General features: G+C 44.8%; 1 protein-coding gene across 2 annotated transcripts in view; it reads right to left on the bottom strand.

Moving 5' to 3' along the window:
- ADAM33 (ADAM metallopeptidase domain 33) overlaps positions 1-15635 on the bottom strand; it is an 85984-nt gene that overhangs the window by 35731 nt on the left and 34618 nt on the right. For both annotated transcript variants that reach the window (XM_060687204.2, XM_060687205.2), the window contains exons 4-7: positions 14387-14462; positions 9392-9468; positions 2052-2238; positions 325-390 (exon numbers count right to left, since the gene is read on the bottom strand). In XM_060687204.2, the coding sequence (XP_060543187.2) occupies positions 325-390; positions 2052-2238; positions 9392-9468; positions 14387-14462 (406 nt within the window). The remainder of the gene's footprint in view (positions 1-324; positions 391-2051; positions 2239-9391; positions 9469-14386; positions 14463-15635) is intronic.

The raw sequence follows: 15635 nt of genomic DNA, 5'->3' as shown, positions 1-15635 counted from the left end.
CGTGCCAACAGATATCGCACATTGGCGGTTGTGACGCATATTTTGAGCAACCGGGAGCCCCAGCAGAGGGGTGAAAGAGCCACATGCGGCTCCAGAGCCGGAGGTTGCTGACTCCTGGACTAGAAGATCTCCAAGATCTCCGACACTGTTATTCTGTTATTCGCTGCTATATCCTCTTTGTCTCTCTCTCTCTCTGATGGTCCCACTCAGGCTTGAAGATGGCCGATGAGGCCTCTGCTGGTGTGACTAACTGGGAAGTTCAGAAGTTGGCCCTGGGTTCAAGACACGCGTGTCCCTTCCAGCTGGAAGAGAAAGAATGCTCACCATGGAGTAATCTGCCACGATGAAGAGCTCCATATACTTCAAGGCTCTCCAAGAATCCCTTCTTTTCTGCAAGACAAAATGGTTTTGGGTCATCAGGGGAACCAAGAGGGCAGCAGGGAGACCCCAAAACTGGTCTTCATCCCGGCCCTTCCCCAAAAACTCACTGCCAGGACCAAATATGGACATTCAACTTCACGTTGAGGGATGCAAGTTCTTTCTCGACTTTGGGAGAAACCCAAACGGACGGACGGACGGGCAATCCTCAACGTACGGCCGCAGGGGAGCCCCAGATGGATGTTGTTAAGTGAGAGATTTGTTCAGCGGGCTCTGCCTTGCTTTACGACCTTCCTCACCCCTTTCGTTGAGTGAATCGCTGCCGTTGTTAAATCAGTAACCTGGTTGTTAAGTGAATCTGGTTCCCCCCCCCTTGACCTGGCTCGTCAGAAGGTCGCGAAAGGGCTCCAGAGACACCCCGACCAGCCGCGAGTCGGCTGTCAAGCATCCGAACCAGTGGTGGGTTCCTCCCGGTTTGGCCGAGCCGGTAGCGGTGACGATATGATATGATGATATTACTAGCCATCTTGTCTTTCATTTCTCCGCCTTCTTTCCTGTCTCTCTTCTAACTCTGTTAGGAAATGGCTATTGCCTAACTAGTTGGTCAGGCAATATATAAACTATCAATACATGTTTGTCAAAAGGTATTATATTGCTTTAAGACTGTATTGCATCATCCTGTATCCTGATTGGCTAAGCTCTGTAGCCAATGTACTTCAGGGAAAGCCTGAATCATGGCTTGTGGGCACTACCCCATTTTATCCGCTTATTTGCTGTTACTCTCTACCGGATCTCTCTGCATGATCACTGTTCGATCATTGCTACCTGTTGCTTTTCTACTATTTATGGAATGTTTTAATACTGAACTTGTTCCTGTTTGAAACTCAAGAAGAACTGTTTTTATTGTGTAATGACAACAACTGGTAAGAAGACTTTGTACTTGGAATATCCCTGAATTGATATTTTAACTATCGCCTTATCTGTGTATGACTTAGATTGTTTTTGGACTTTGCTTTACTTTTTTCTAAAAAGTAAATACTACCACAGCTCAGTGTGTCAATATATTAACTGTGGTTATTCACTCTCAGCCGCTTTCATGTGCATACTCAAGGGGTACTCTGCTCAATAACCCATAACATCGGTTATGAGCCAAGAATATCCTTAACAAACTCCACCCAACGGAGTCCTCGACTTACGACTTATGTTCATTCAGTGACCGTTCCGATGGCCCTTTTTTGGGGGAAAAAGTGACTTACGACCGTTTTTCACTCTTACGAACCGGGGAACGCAGCTTCCCCGTGGTCAAAATTTGGACGCTCGGCCACCAATTCGTATTTATGACGGTGGCGGGGGTGTGTGTCATGTGATTCCCCTCTGGCGACCTTCCGTCAAGCAAAGTCAAGGGGGAAGCCGGATTCGCTTAACGACCGTGGTTCCTAACTTATAAACTGCAGCGATTCACAGAACGACGGTGGCAAGAACGGTCGTAAAATGGAGCAAACCTCACTGAATCGGTGTCTCCCTTCGCCACATGAATCTGGGGCTCAATTCCGGTCGTAACTCGAGGAGCAGAACTTCTCCATCTGCAACTTCTACCATCTGTCTAGCTGTGAGATTGGCCTGCATCTCCTCCAACCTAGCCCGGGCAGGATTTGAACACAGGATCTTCCTACTCGCTTCAATGGCTGGAAGATTCCAGTGAGGTCGGCCAGGCTGTTGGGTAGCAGGTCCCCTTGTCGGCAAGAGCCCCCTTTGACCAACAAGTCCTTCGCCCGAAACAGGGTGTGAGCTCCCGATGTGGTGGTGTTGGCTGGAGGTTTCAGGTAGTAACTGCTGTTGCGATCCAGGACAATCAGCCCGCTGGTTGGAGAATGAAAAAAAAAATTAGGATAGGATAGGATAGAATTAGGAGAGGAGAGGAGGGAGGAGAGGGGAGGGGAGAGAGGAGGAGGAGAGGAGAGGAGAGGAGAGGAGAGGAGAGGAGAGGAGAAGAGGAGAAGAGGAGAGGAGGAGAGGAGGAGAGGAGGAGGGGAGAGGAGAGGAGAGGAGAGAAGGAGGGGAGAGAGGAGGAGAGGAGGAGGGGAGAGAGGAGGAGAGGAGGAGAGGAGAGCAGAGAGGAGAGGAGGAGAGGAGAGGAGGAGAGGAGGGGAGAGAGGAGGAGAGGAGGAGAGGAGAAGAGGAGGGGAGAGGAGAGGAGAGGAGAGGAGAGGAGAGGAGAGGAGAGGAGGAGAGGAGAGAGCTGGAAGGGACCCTGGAGGTCTTCTAGTCCCACCCCTTCATCAAGCAGGAGATCCTATATCATTCCAAACAAATGACGGTCCAATCTCTTCTCAAAAATCTCCAGTGATCTCGGCAGAGACGGCAGCTGCGCTCTGCCCATGCTCTGAGGCGTTACTGAAAACGTCGCCCTTACTAAGCAGAAACAAAGCCCGCAGACTAGGTGCACAGGTAGCCCTCGACTTACAGCAATTGTTATAATAAAACAGTTTTGTTTGGGACCAATTGTGTCTTGTAATGGCTAAGTGAGCCTGGGTCACAACAGTGACTGACTTAACAACTGTAGTGATTCACTTCACAACTGTGGCCAGAAAGGTCGTAGGATGGGGCAAAACTCATTTAACCCATGTCTCACTTAACAACAGAAATTTTGGACTCCATCGTGGTCGTAAGTCGAGGACTACCTGTATTCGAACGCAGCTCTCATTTCCCCTTCCACAGTCTCTTTTCTGCAAGCGAAATAAACCCAGCTCCTCCCAAGATTTATCTGGGGCCCAACTTTCACCTCACTTTCACCCCAAATCCAGAAAATAGCCACGTTGGAAAAAAATAGAAAATAGTCATTTCTCAAATTAGCTTTACCTCACCCAAAGCTGGCATGTAATTGGCAGCAAATTTTCTATTTTCGATGACTCAAATGCAAAACCACTTAGGCTTGAAATTCTTCATCCTGAGTTCAAACCGCAACGGTCCCAAATTAAAAATAGTCCTCCTAACCATGCTAAACGTGTTTCGTGCTGCAGACAGGACCGCCTTGGATTTCAAAGCCAGACTCTGGAACTCAAACAGAAACCGTTTTAATCGCATCCATGAACACCGACTGGCAGGCAGAACACAGGATGAAAACTCTTTCATTTCACTAGGCCAGGCGAAGTCCCCTACAAATGCTAGAAAATTCGTAGAAGCCTGGCACTGGACAAACTGGCTATCAACAGGCACATAGAGATAAACAACATTTACACACCATTCCAAAGAGACCATACAGATAAACAACATTTACACACCATTCCAAAGAGACCATACAGATAAGCAACATTTACACACCATTCCAAAGAGACCATACAGATAAGCAACTTTTACACACCATTCCAAAGAGACCATACAGATAAACATTTACACACCATTCCAAAGAAACCATACAGATAAACAACATTTACACACCATTCCAAAGAGACCATACAGATAAGCAACATTTACACACCATTCCAAAGAGGCCATACAGATAAGCAACATTTACACACCATTCCAAAGAGACCATACAGATAAACAACATTTACACACCATTCCAAAGAGACCATACAGATAAACAACATTTACACACCATTCCAAAGAGACCATACAGATAAACAACATTTACACACCATTCCAAAGAGACCATACAGATAAGCAACATTTACACACCATTCCAAAGAGACCATACAGATAAGCAACATTTACACACCATTCCAAAGAGACCATACAGATAAGCAACATTTACACACCATTCCAAAGAGGCCATACAGATAAGCAACATTTACACACCATTCCAAAGAGACCATACAGATAAACAACATTTACACATCATTCCAAAGAGACCATACAGATAAACAACATTTACCCACCATTCCAAAGAGACCATACAGATAAGCAACATTTACACACCATTCCAAAGAGACCATACAGATAAGCAACATTTACACACCATTCCAAAGAGACCATACAGGTAAACAACATTTATACACCATTCCAAAGAGACCATACAGATAAGCAATATTTACACACCATTCCAAAGAGACCATACAGATAAGCAACATTTACACACCATTCCAAAGAGGCCATACAGATAAGCAACATTTACACACCATTCCAAAGAAACCGTACAGATAAGCAACATTTACACACCATTTCAAAGAAACCGTACAGATAAGCAACATTTACACACCATTCCAAAGAGACCATACAGATAAACAACATTTACCCACCATTCCAAAGAGACCATACAGATAAGCAACATTTACACACCATTCCAAAGAGACCATACAGATAAGCAACATTTACACACCATTCCAAAGAGACCATACAGGTAAACAACATTTATACACCATTCCAAAGAGACCATACAGATAAGCAATATTTACACACCATTCCAAAGAGGCCATACAGATAAGCAACATTTACACACCATTCCAAAGAAACCGTACAGATAAGCAACATTTACACACCATTCCAAAGAGACCGTACAGATAAGCAACATTTATACACCATTCCAAAGAGACCATACAGGTAAACAACATTTATACACCATTCCAAAGAGACCATACAGATAAGCAATATTTACACACCATTCCAAAGAGGCCATACAGATAAGCAACATTTACACACCATTCCAAAGAAACCGTACAGATAAGCAACATTTACACACCATTTCAAAGAAACCGTACAGATAAGCAACATTTACACACCATTCCAAAGAGCCCATACAGATAAGCAACATTTACACACCATTCCAAAGAGGCCATACAGATAAGCAACATTTACACACCATTCCAAAGAGGCCATACAGATAAGCAACATTTACACACCATTCCAAAGAGACCATACAGATAAACAACATTTACACATCATTCCAAAGAGACCATACAGATAAGCAACATTTACACACCATTCCAAAGAGACCATACAGATAAACAACATTTACACACCATTCCAAAGAGATCATACAGATAAGCAACATTTACACACCATTCCAAAGAGGCCATACAGATAAGCAACATTTACACACCATTCCAAAGAGACCATACAGGTAAACAACATTTACCCACCATTCCAAAGAGGCCATACAGATAAGGAACATTTACACACCATTCCAAAGAGACCATACAGATAAACAACATTTACACACCATTCCAAAGAGGCCATACAGGTAAACAACATTTATACACCATTCCAAAGAGACCATACAGATAAGCAATATTTACACACCATTCCAAAGAGACCATACAACATTTATACACCATTCCAAAGAGACCATACAGATAAGCAATATTTACACACCATTCCAAAGAGACCATACAGATAAGCAACATTTACACACCATTCCAAAGAGGCCATACAGATAAGCAACATTTACACACCATTCCAAAGAAACCGTACAGATAAGCAACATTTACACACCATTTCAAAGAAACCGTACAGATAAGCAACATTTACACACCATTCCAAAGAGACCATACAGATAAGCAACATTTACACACCATTCCAAAGAGGCCATACAGATAAGCAACATTTACACACCATTCCAAAGAGGCCATACAGATAAGCAACATTTACACACCATTCCAAAGAGACCATACAGATAAACAACATTTACACATCATTCCAAAGAGACCATACAGATAAGCAACATTTACACACCATTCCAAAGAGACCATACAGATAAACAACATTTACACATCATTCCAAAGAGACCATACAGATAAGCAACATTTACACACCATTCCAAAGAGACCATACAGATAAACAACATTTACACACCATTCCAAAGAGATCATACAGATAAGCAACATTTACACACCATTCCAAAGAGGCCATACAGATAAGCAACATTTACACACCATTCCAAAGAGACCATACAGGTAAACAACATTTACCCACCATTCCAAAGAGGCCATACAGATAAGGAACATTTACACACCATTCCAAAGAGACCATACAGATAAACAACATTTACACACCATTCCAAAGAGACCATACAGATAAGCAACATTTACACACCATTCCAAAGAGACCATACAGATAAGCAACATTTACACACCATTCCAAAGAGACCATACAGATAAGCAACATTTACACACCATTCCAAAGAGGCCATACAGATAAGCAACATTTACACACCATTCCAAAGAGACCATACAGGTAAACAACATTTACACACCATTCCAAAGAGACCATACAGATAAACAACATTTACACACCATTCCAAAGAGACCATACAGATAAGGAACATTTACACACCATTCCAAAGAGACCATACAGGTAAACAACATTTACCCACCATTCCAAAGAGGCCATACAGATAAGGAACATTTACACACCATTCCAAAGAGACCATACAGATAAGCAACAATTACACACCATTCCAAAAAGACAATCAAAAGACTAAAAAGGAAACCAAAAGACCCAAACAACTCCTCGCCAGCTATCAACGCCCAGATAAGCAGGGATTAACACCCGAGAAACAATCAAGCAGAAAGCAATACCTCAATCAAGGAACTACCAACTCAGACAAACAAGCTAATACAGTAGTAAATGGCAACCTAATTCAGGAACCACTATGAACACACTCCCACCCATACTGACAGGAGAAGCCACAAGTATATAAACAGAAACCGAACTGCTCTCCCTTCTACGACTGATAATGTTACCTAGTTGGGCCATGAAATGTCTGTAAGAAAATAACCAAGCTCAGAGAACATCAAGGACCTCTCAGTCTTTTTCCTCCTCCTCCTCCTCCTCCTCCTCCTCCTCCTCCTCCTCCTCTTCCTCCTCCTCCTCCTCCTCCTCCTCCTCCTCCTCCTCCTCCTCCTCCAGACAAACATCTCACTTAGCAACAGAAACGTTGGGCTCAATTTTAGTCATAAGTCAAGGACTACCTGTATTTTCCTATGGAGCATTTCTCAACCTTGGGCCCTTTAAGGTGGGTGGACCTCAATTCCCAGAATTTCCCCAGCCAGCTCAGTTGTTGAGGCTGAGAAATGCCGTTTTAGCTCCTTGGAGTTGCTCTAAGGGCTCCGGCATCCTCCCTGCAGTGTCTCCCTCCCTTGCAAATTAAGAACAGGCCCGCCTGGGAATGGGACTGTGTCCTTATCCAAACACAATACAAAACCCTGGCCTTAAGGAAGGACACGGACCAGCTCGGAGGAGCCTGGCTTAAGCATTTGCAACCTCCGAGTAACGAAAAGGAGGAAAGTCTGGCTAGGCAGCAGAGACTTAAATTCGGGTCCCGTCGAGCCTGGAAAGCAGAGAGATTTCCGTGGCTCTCCCGTGGTCCTGTCCACAAGGGACGGCGGTTGGGGGGGGGGGCAAGGCTTCCGGCTGACATCAGGAGTTGGGAATGAGGACTGGCCGTGAGAGAGAGAGAGGGAGGGGTTGGGGGGTCCGCGTGTGGGGCTGCATAGCTGGAGGATGACTTCACTGGCCGGCATTCCTGGCTCAGCCGGAGAGAGAAGAGAGAGGCTGGCAGGGCTATTTTGGGTCCTGCGGAAGCCCTCTTCCTTGCTGAGGGTGGGTGGGGGGGATTCAAAGGGGGAAGGTCCTCATGCAGGGACAGCCAAGCCCCCCTCCCCTCCCCTCCCCCGCCAGGGTCTGGGAAAAGCATCGATACAGTTCAAAGCCATCCACAGTTGCAGGAGTCCTGGGAATGGGATGCTCAGAAGAAAGTTGGGGTGGGGGTGGGGGTGGGGGGAGAGGGGCGGTGGGGGAGGGGGGGCGGGCTGAGAATGCACAGCCCCAAATGAAAGACCAGCGAAGATATTCTGGGCACCACAGAAAGAATTACTGGGGAAGAAAGGAGGAGAGAGAGAGAGAGAGAGAGAGAGAGAGAGAGAGAGAGAGAGAGAAAGAGAAAGAGAAAGAGAAAGAGAGAGATTGGATAGGAGGCCACCAGAAGATCGTCATCTGAGATTTTAGAATTCAAAGATTATTCTCTTCTGTTCTATTCCGTTCTACTCTATTTACTCCATTCCATTCCATTCCATTCCATTCCATTCCATCCATCCATCATCTATCTATTCTTGTTTCTATTCCTGTTTCTATTCTGTTCTGTTGTTCTGTTCTGTTCTCTTCTGTTCTGTTTTACTCTACTCCATCCCATTCCATCCCATCCCTCATCTATCTATTTCTATTATACTCTGTTCTATTCCTGTTTCTATTCTGTTCTGTTGTTCTGTTCTGTTCCGGTTTTGTTTTGTTCTGTTCTGTTCTGTTCTCTTCTGTTCTGTTTTACTCTACTCCATCCCATCCCATCCCATCCCTCATCTATCTATTTCTATTATACTCTGTTCTATTCCTGTTTCTATTCTGTTCTGTTGTTCTGTTCTGTTCCGGTTTTGTTTTGTTTTGTTCTGTTCTATTCTCTTCTGTTCTGTTTTACTCTGCTCCATCCCATCCCATCCCATCCCTCATCTATCTATTTCTATTATACTCTGTTCTATTCCTGTTTCTATTCTGTTCTGTTGTTCTGTTCTGTTCTGTTCCGGTTTTGTTCTGTTCTGTTCTGTTCTGTTCTGTTTTACTCTGCTCCATCCCATCCCATCCCTCATCTATCTATTTCTATTATATTCTGTTCTATTCCTGTGTCTGTTCTGTTCTGTGTGTCTGTTCTGTTCCTATTCCGTTCCTGTTCCTGTTCCTGTTCCTGTTCCTGTTCCATTCCATTCCATTCCATTCCAAACAATATATTCACTGCACCGAATCTTCAACAGGCCTTCTAAGGAAGGATCCGGGGCCTATCGTACAAATGAACTAGCGGATAACCAAACAAACCTCACGCTTTTGTGCAAGGGAAAGCAAGTCTCTTGCCTCTTCGGCACAATTAATCCACGGAACGACTTCCCTCCAGAGGTTGTAGGTTGCTCCATCACTGGAGGTTTTCAAGAAGATACCGGACAGCCATTTGTGCGAAATGTACAGGGTCCCCTGCCTAAGCTGGACTAGAAGACCTCTGAGGTCCCTCTTTTCTTCCGTATTCTCTTCTTACCTGAAGCCGGAGCAGGTACTGAGCACCACCCAGGAATCCACGTGTCCTCGGACGTAGCCGTGAAAATAACAGAGTTCCTGCAAAGAGAGGCCACAACAACATGAAAAATGCAGGTAAGACTTACAGCCACAATTCAGCCCAAAATATTCTATCTGTCAGGTTTCGATGTCGTCTCAAATAAATTGCATTTCCAAACAGATAATCTTTGATGAAATCTTTCATTTATTCAGCACGACAATCTGTCCCCGATTATGTCGAAGCCAACACTGACTTCCTGACCCCAAACCTTCGCTTTCCGTTCCCCAATTCTCTGCGTCTCATTGGCCATCTTCCAAATCACTCTCCCCATATCTACTACTTCAGCTCCCAGGAATGTCCCCCCTCCCAACCCATCTCCTAGGGGATATTATCTTCAGGGAAAATAAGTAGGTGAAAACTCAAGCGTCTTCTTGCCAGCTGCCCCCTCTTCTCCTCCTCATGTCAGCACTGGAACGAATGTAGTTTGAAGTGCTGACACTGTGGCTAAGTGAGACCACGGTGAAGGGAAGTTTTGCCCCATTTTATGACCTTTCCTGCCACCGCTGTTAAGCGAATCACTGCAGCGGTTAAGTTGCAAAGCCGGTCATTAAGCGAATCTGGCTTTCTCCCCCCTCCCCCGGTTGACTTTGCCCATCAGAAGGTCGCTGAAGGGGATCCCTGCAACCGTCATAAATACGAGCCGGTCGCTAAGCGTCTGAATTTCAATCACGTGATTTTGGGGATGGTGCAAATTTTTTACTACTGGTTCTGTGGGCGTGGCTTGGTGGGCGTGGCAGGAGAAGGATACTGGAAAATCCCCATTTCCTTCCGATCAGCTGGGACTCGGGAGGCAGAGAATAGATGCGGGCAGGGCCAGTTTGAATTTTTACTACCGGTTCTCCGAACTACTCAAAATTTTTATTTTTAAAATTTGATTTATATGCCGCCCTTCTCCGGAGACTCAGGGCAGCTTACAATGCGGTAAGCATTTCCACTACCAGTTCTCCAGAACTGGTCAAAACCTGCTGAAACTGGATGCAACAGTCGTAGGTGTGGACAACGGTCATAAGTCCCCTTTTTCAGCATCATCGTACCTTTGAATGGTCGCTAAATGCTCCGTTGCAAGTCAAAGACTACCTACATGAGCAATATTGTCCCCTGGGTGAGATTATTGTGAATTTTGCCTGTAGAATCATTCAGGATTTGTACAGCATCTCAAACCTAATTAAAATTAATAACCAAGCTAATTTCATCCCAGCTGATGGTTTATTAGTTGAACTAATCCCAATTTTAGTTAATGCAGCATCTAAAACAGTGTTTCTCAACCTTGGAAGCTTGAAGATGGGTGGACTTCAACTCCTAGAATCCCCCAGCCAGCAGCACTCAGACAAAACGGCCATCAACGGGCACATAGAGATGGACCACATTTACACACCATTCAAAAGAGACAATCCAAAAGCTAAAAGATCACTGCACTTCCTGGCCAGAAATAAAATACCCACAAGAGCAGAGGTTAACACAGTGTTTCTCAACCTCAACCAGCGCTGCTGGCTGGGGGATTCTGGGAGTTGAAGTCCACCCATCTTCAAGCTACCAAGGTTGAGAAACACTGATCTAAAACAACTCTTTTCCGACAACTAAATAATCTTTGCTGCATTTGTTTGGCTCGTCCACTGATTCCCCGACTAACAGGTCACAAGAAATGAATTTTAAAACTCTGCTCTTCACCCAAACTTCGGTGAAAGCATCTTGTTAAGTACGTGTCTCTGGAGATTCTTGGTCATCCAAGTCATGGTTGTCCCTTTTTCAGGAGGCAACTGGACTTGGTTTTTTTCTTTTGAAGACGTCTCGCTTCTCATCCCAGAAGCTTCTTCAGTTCTGACTGAATGGTGGAGGACGGGAGGATTTATATTCCTTGCAGTCCTCTGGTCATTAGTACTCTCTCTGAGAGTCACTGAGGCCGTTTGGAGATTTATCTGTGCCCCGAGTAGTGCAAATGGGTGTGGAAGCTTCTTGGAATTGCTGAAAGGACTGTGTTGTAAACACAATCCTTGTGGCTATCCCAACTGGGCCATCATCAAATCCAAACAAAGTCCCAGCAGGAGCATCTCCACCACAAAGAAGAGAACAATAAACAAAGCAATGATGTCATTCCACACGTTGCAGGAGTATCTGAAAAACTCAGGAGGATTTTCAACCCACACAACATAAATACACACTTGAAACCCGCTAAGGCAGAAGCTTGTCCACCCCAAGGATAAAAAACACCCAGTCACAAACTGGGCAACGTGGTATATGCAGTACAATGGAGCGAGACGTGTGCAGATCTGTACATTGGAGAAACAAAACAGCCACTTCACAAACGCATGGCACAACATAGGAGAACGAACCCAGCAGGACAAGATTCAGAGTCCATCTGCATTTGACGCTCTTTTGAAGACAGCAAAGTCCATATTTTGGACTGCTGGTTTGAAAGAGGGGGTCAAAGAGGCCATCTGTGTCAAAATTGAACAGCCCTCTCTCAACAGAGGTGGGGAGAGATACACCACCACCTATCTCCGGCCTACAACACAGTCCTTTCAATAGTTCAAAGAAGGTTCTACACCCATTTGCATTATTCAGGTGATCCTGGGGACACAGATAAAACCTCCAAGTGGCCTCAATGACTCTCAGAGAGAGTACTAACGACCAGATGACTGCAAGGAATATAAATCCTTCCATTCTCCACCATTCACCCAGAACTGAAGAAGCTTCTTGGACGAGAAGTGAAACGTCTTCAAGGAAGAACAAAGAAAGTGCCTCTTGGGAAAAAAAAAAAAAGCACCTTGGTTAAGTCAGGGAGAGAAAAATGAGAGATAAATTTACAATTTGGCCAGAGGAGAAGGTGGGACGAGGGTCGATTTTCCGCTTCCTTATTCAAGCGAAACGCCAAACCGACCACCGCAAAACCCAAAACAAATGACAGAAAGTTCCATGAAAATCGTTGCCTTTCCCCTCTAGCCTCACCCACCTACGAAAATAAAGATTTTCCCAGAACAGCTAATTAACCCAGGCTGCCATCTGATTGTTTAAAACAAAGAAGACATTTATGCAGGCAGAAGGAATTATGGCTCCGCAGGATCACAAGAACAAACAAAGTCAAAAGCAGATTTTTTTTTAACATCAGCCGGATAATTTCTTCCCCTTTGACTAAAAGAGCAGTTAGCCAGCCGTGTCGGGCACGCTCAACAAAAACCGGTTTCCATCCACGCACGGCCCCAGGAAGCTTACATTTTCCACCTCTGCAGTGGAATTGCTCTTACGACAGCAAATTCGAATGAAGTCCCCGTAGTTTAGAAGCCAGGATTCGGAGCTGTTCATTGACAGGTGGAAGTACGGGGGTGAGAGTTTAGAAAGCAATTTAGAGGTTCGTTAAAATGGTGGTGTGCCAGAGGTGGGATTCAGCCAGTTCGGGGCGAACCGGTAGTAGCGATCTGCGCGGCGCAATCCTGTCCTATATCGCTGTGTTTTTGACACCGCACCCATGCACGGATGGCGCACGCGAGCGAATTGCCATGTTGTTTGATATCGCACGTATGTGTGGACGGCGCGCGCAAGCGAATTGCCATGTTCTGTGACACCACACGCGTGCACGGATGGCGTGCACATGCATGAAAGTAGCGTGCATGCACACTCACATTTCCGGTGCTGGGCGAACCTGTTCCTAGCGTATGTGAAGTCCATCTCTGTGGTGTGCTGTATTCTTGCAAACAGAGATAGCCCTCGACTTACGACCACAACTGAGCTCATAATTACCATTGCTAAGCAAGACACTTGTTAAGTAAGTTTTGCCCCGTTTTACAACCATTCTGGCTGCCGTTGTTAAGCGAATCACTGCAATTCTTACATTGGTAACACCGTTGTTAAGTGAATCTGGCTTCCCCGTGGAAGTTGCCTGTCAGGAGGTCGCCAAAGGGGATCACGTGACCCCGGGCCAATGCGACCATCATAAATACGAGTCCATTGCCAACCATCCGAATTTTGGTCTCGTGACCCTGGGGACGCTGCAATGGTCATAAGTGTGAAAAATGGCCGTGCGCCTTTTTTCAATGCCGTTGTAACTTTGGTCACTAAATGAACAGTTGCAAGTCGAGGACTATGGGTAGTCCTCGTTCTTACGACCGCAAGCGAGCCCATCATTTCTGTCGCTAAGCGAGACATTTGTTAAGTGAGCTTTGTCCTATTTTACAACTATTCTTGCAACATTCGTTAAGTGAATCACTGCAGTTGTTGAGTTAGTGACACGGCTGTCGTTAAGTGAACCCAGTTTCCCCCTCGACTTTGCTTGTCAGAAAGTGGCCAAAGGGGATTCCGTGCCCCTGGAAAAACGCGACCGTCATAAATACGAATCCGTCATCCAGCTGTCCGAATTTTGATCTCATGACCACGGAGACGCTTGCGACGGTCATAAGTGTGAAAAACGGTCACATAAGTCACTTTTTTCAGTGCCCTTGTAACTTTGGTCACTAAAGGAGCCTGAGTGGCGTAGGAGGCTAATGCCTCCTACTAAGGCAGCATTTAACATCCAGCTGCCTGCAATTACTGCGAGTTCAAATCTCACCAGGCTCAAGGTTGACTCAGCCTTCCGTCCTTCCGAGGTAGGTAAAATGAGGACCCGGATTGTGGGGGCAATAAGCTGACTTTGTATAAAAAAGAACACCGCTTTGGGGGGGGGCAAAAGCCCTACTAAACAGGTATATACAAAAGTATGAAGGCTATTGCTTAACGCATTGTAAGCCGCCCTGAGTCTCCGGAGAAGGGCGGCATATAAAAATAAATAAAATAAAAAATAAAAATAAATAGTTGTGACTAAATGAATGGTTGTAACTTGAGAACTACCTGTAAATCATTTTCCCCCCCTAACACCATGGTTAACTTAGGCAGGTTGCGCTTGATCTCAAATCTTATCTGCAGCTTCACAAAACTCGTTCTACTCACCGTGTGGTCGGGTGAGACGATCACCGGCTGCCCATTTTCGGCGTAATGTACCTCTGAGTAACCTGGAGACAGCAGCCTGCAGAGAATAAGGAAGGGAATGGACAATCGTTTAACGATGAGCCAGCCGTGTGCAAAAAAAGCCAATGCAATCCTAAACTGCATTAAGAGAGGGATAGAATCAAGATCCAAGGGAGGTAACTAATACCACTCTATAAAGCCTTAGTAAGGCCACACTTAAGAGTCCTGCATCCAGTTTTGGTCCCCACACTATAAAAAAGATGCGGAGACTCTAGAAAAAGTTCAGAGAAGAGAAACCAGGATGATGAGGGGTCTGGAGGATGAAAGATATGAAGGTTGGTTGCTGGAATTAAACTAGGAAGGTGTACTTTAGTTCCAATTCTTGTCTAGAATTGGAAAGGACTGGGGGGAACATGATAGCAGTCTTTCAGTATTTGAAGGATGGATGGATGAGAGAGAGAATGAGAGAGAGAGAGAGAGAGAGAGAGAGAAAGAAGAGAGAGAGATAATAGAGTTATTTGATTTCTTTTTTATCCCACTTTTATTATTCTTACAAACTATCTAAGGCAGTGAGCATATCCAACACACCTTCCTCCTCCTATTTTGCCGACAACAACAATCCTGTGAGGTGGATTTGGCTGATAAATAAAATAAAATAAAATAGAGATGATAGATAGATAGATAGATAGATAGAGATAGCACTATGATTCTGATTCATTTATCTATTAATGGAGCAATCGATCCATCGATCCATCTATATCTATCTATCTTCTATTTATCTATCTATCTTCTATCATCTACCTACCTACCTATCTTCTATCTATCCATCCATCCATCCATCTATCCATCTATCTTATCATCTGTCTGTCTGTCTCCCTGCCTGCCTATCTATCATCTATCTATCTATCTATCTATCTATCTATCTATCTATCTATCCATCCATCTATCTATCTATCTTATCATCTGTCTGTCTGTCTCCCTGCCTGCCTATCATCTATCTATCTATCTATCTATCCATCCATCCATCCATCCATCCATCCATCCATCCATCCATCCATCCATCTATCCATCCATCCATCCATCCATCCATCCATCCATCCATCCATCCATCCATCCATCTATCCATCTATCTATCTATCTATCTATCTATCTATCTATCTATCTATCCATCCATCTATCTATCTATCTTATCATCTGTCTGTCTGTCTCCCTGCCTGCCTATCATCTATCT

The sequence above is a fragment of the Pantherophis guttatus genome, chromosome 8 (assembly GCF_059756535.1).
Source record: "Pantherophis guttatus breed Tessera chromosome 8, ASM5975653v1, whole genome shotgun sequence".
Taxonomy (NCBI): Eukaryota; Metazoa; Chordata; class Lepidosauria; order Squamata; family Colubridae; genus Pantherophis; species Pantherophis guttatus.
Note: the sequence above shows the minus strand (reverse complement) of the source record. Positions and strands in the feature narration are given on the sequence as shown.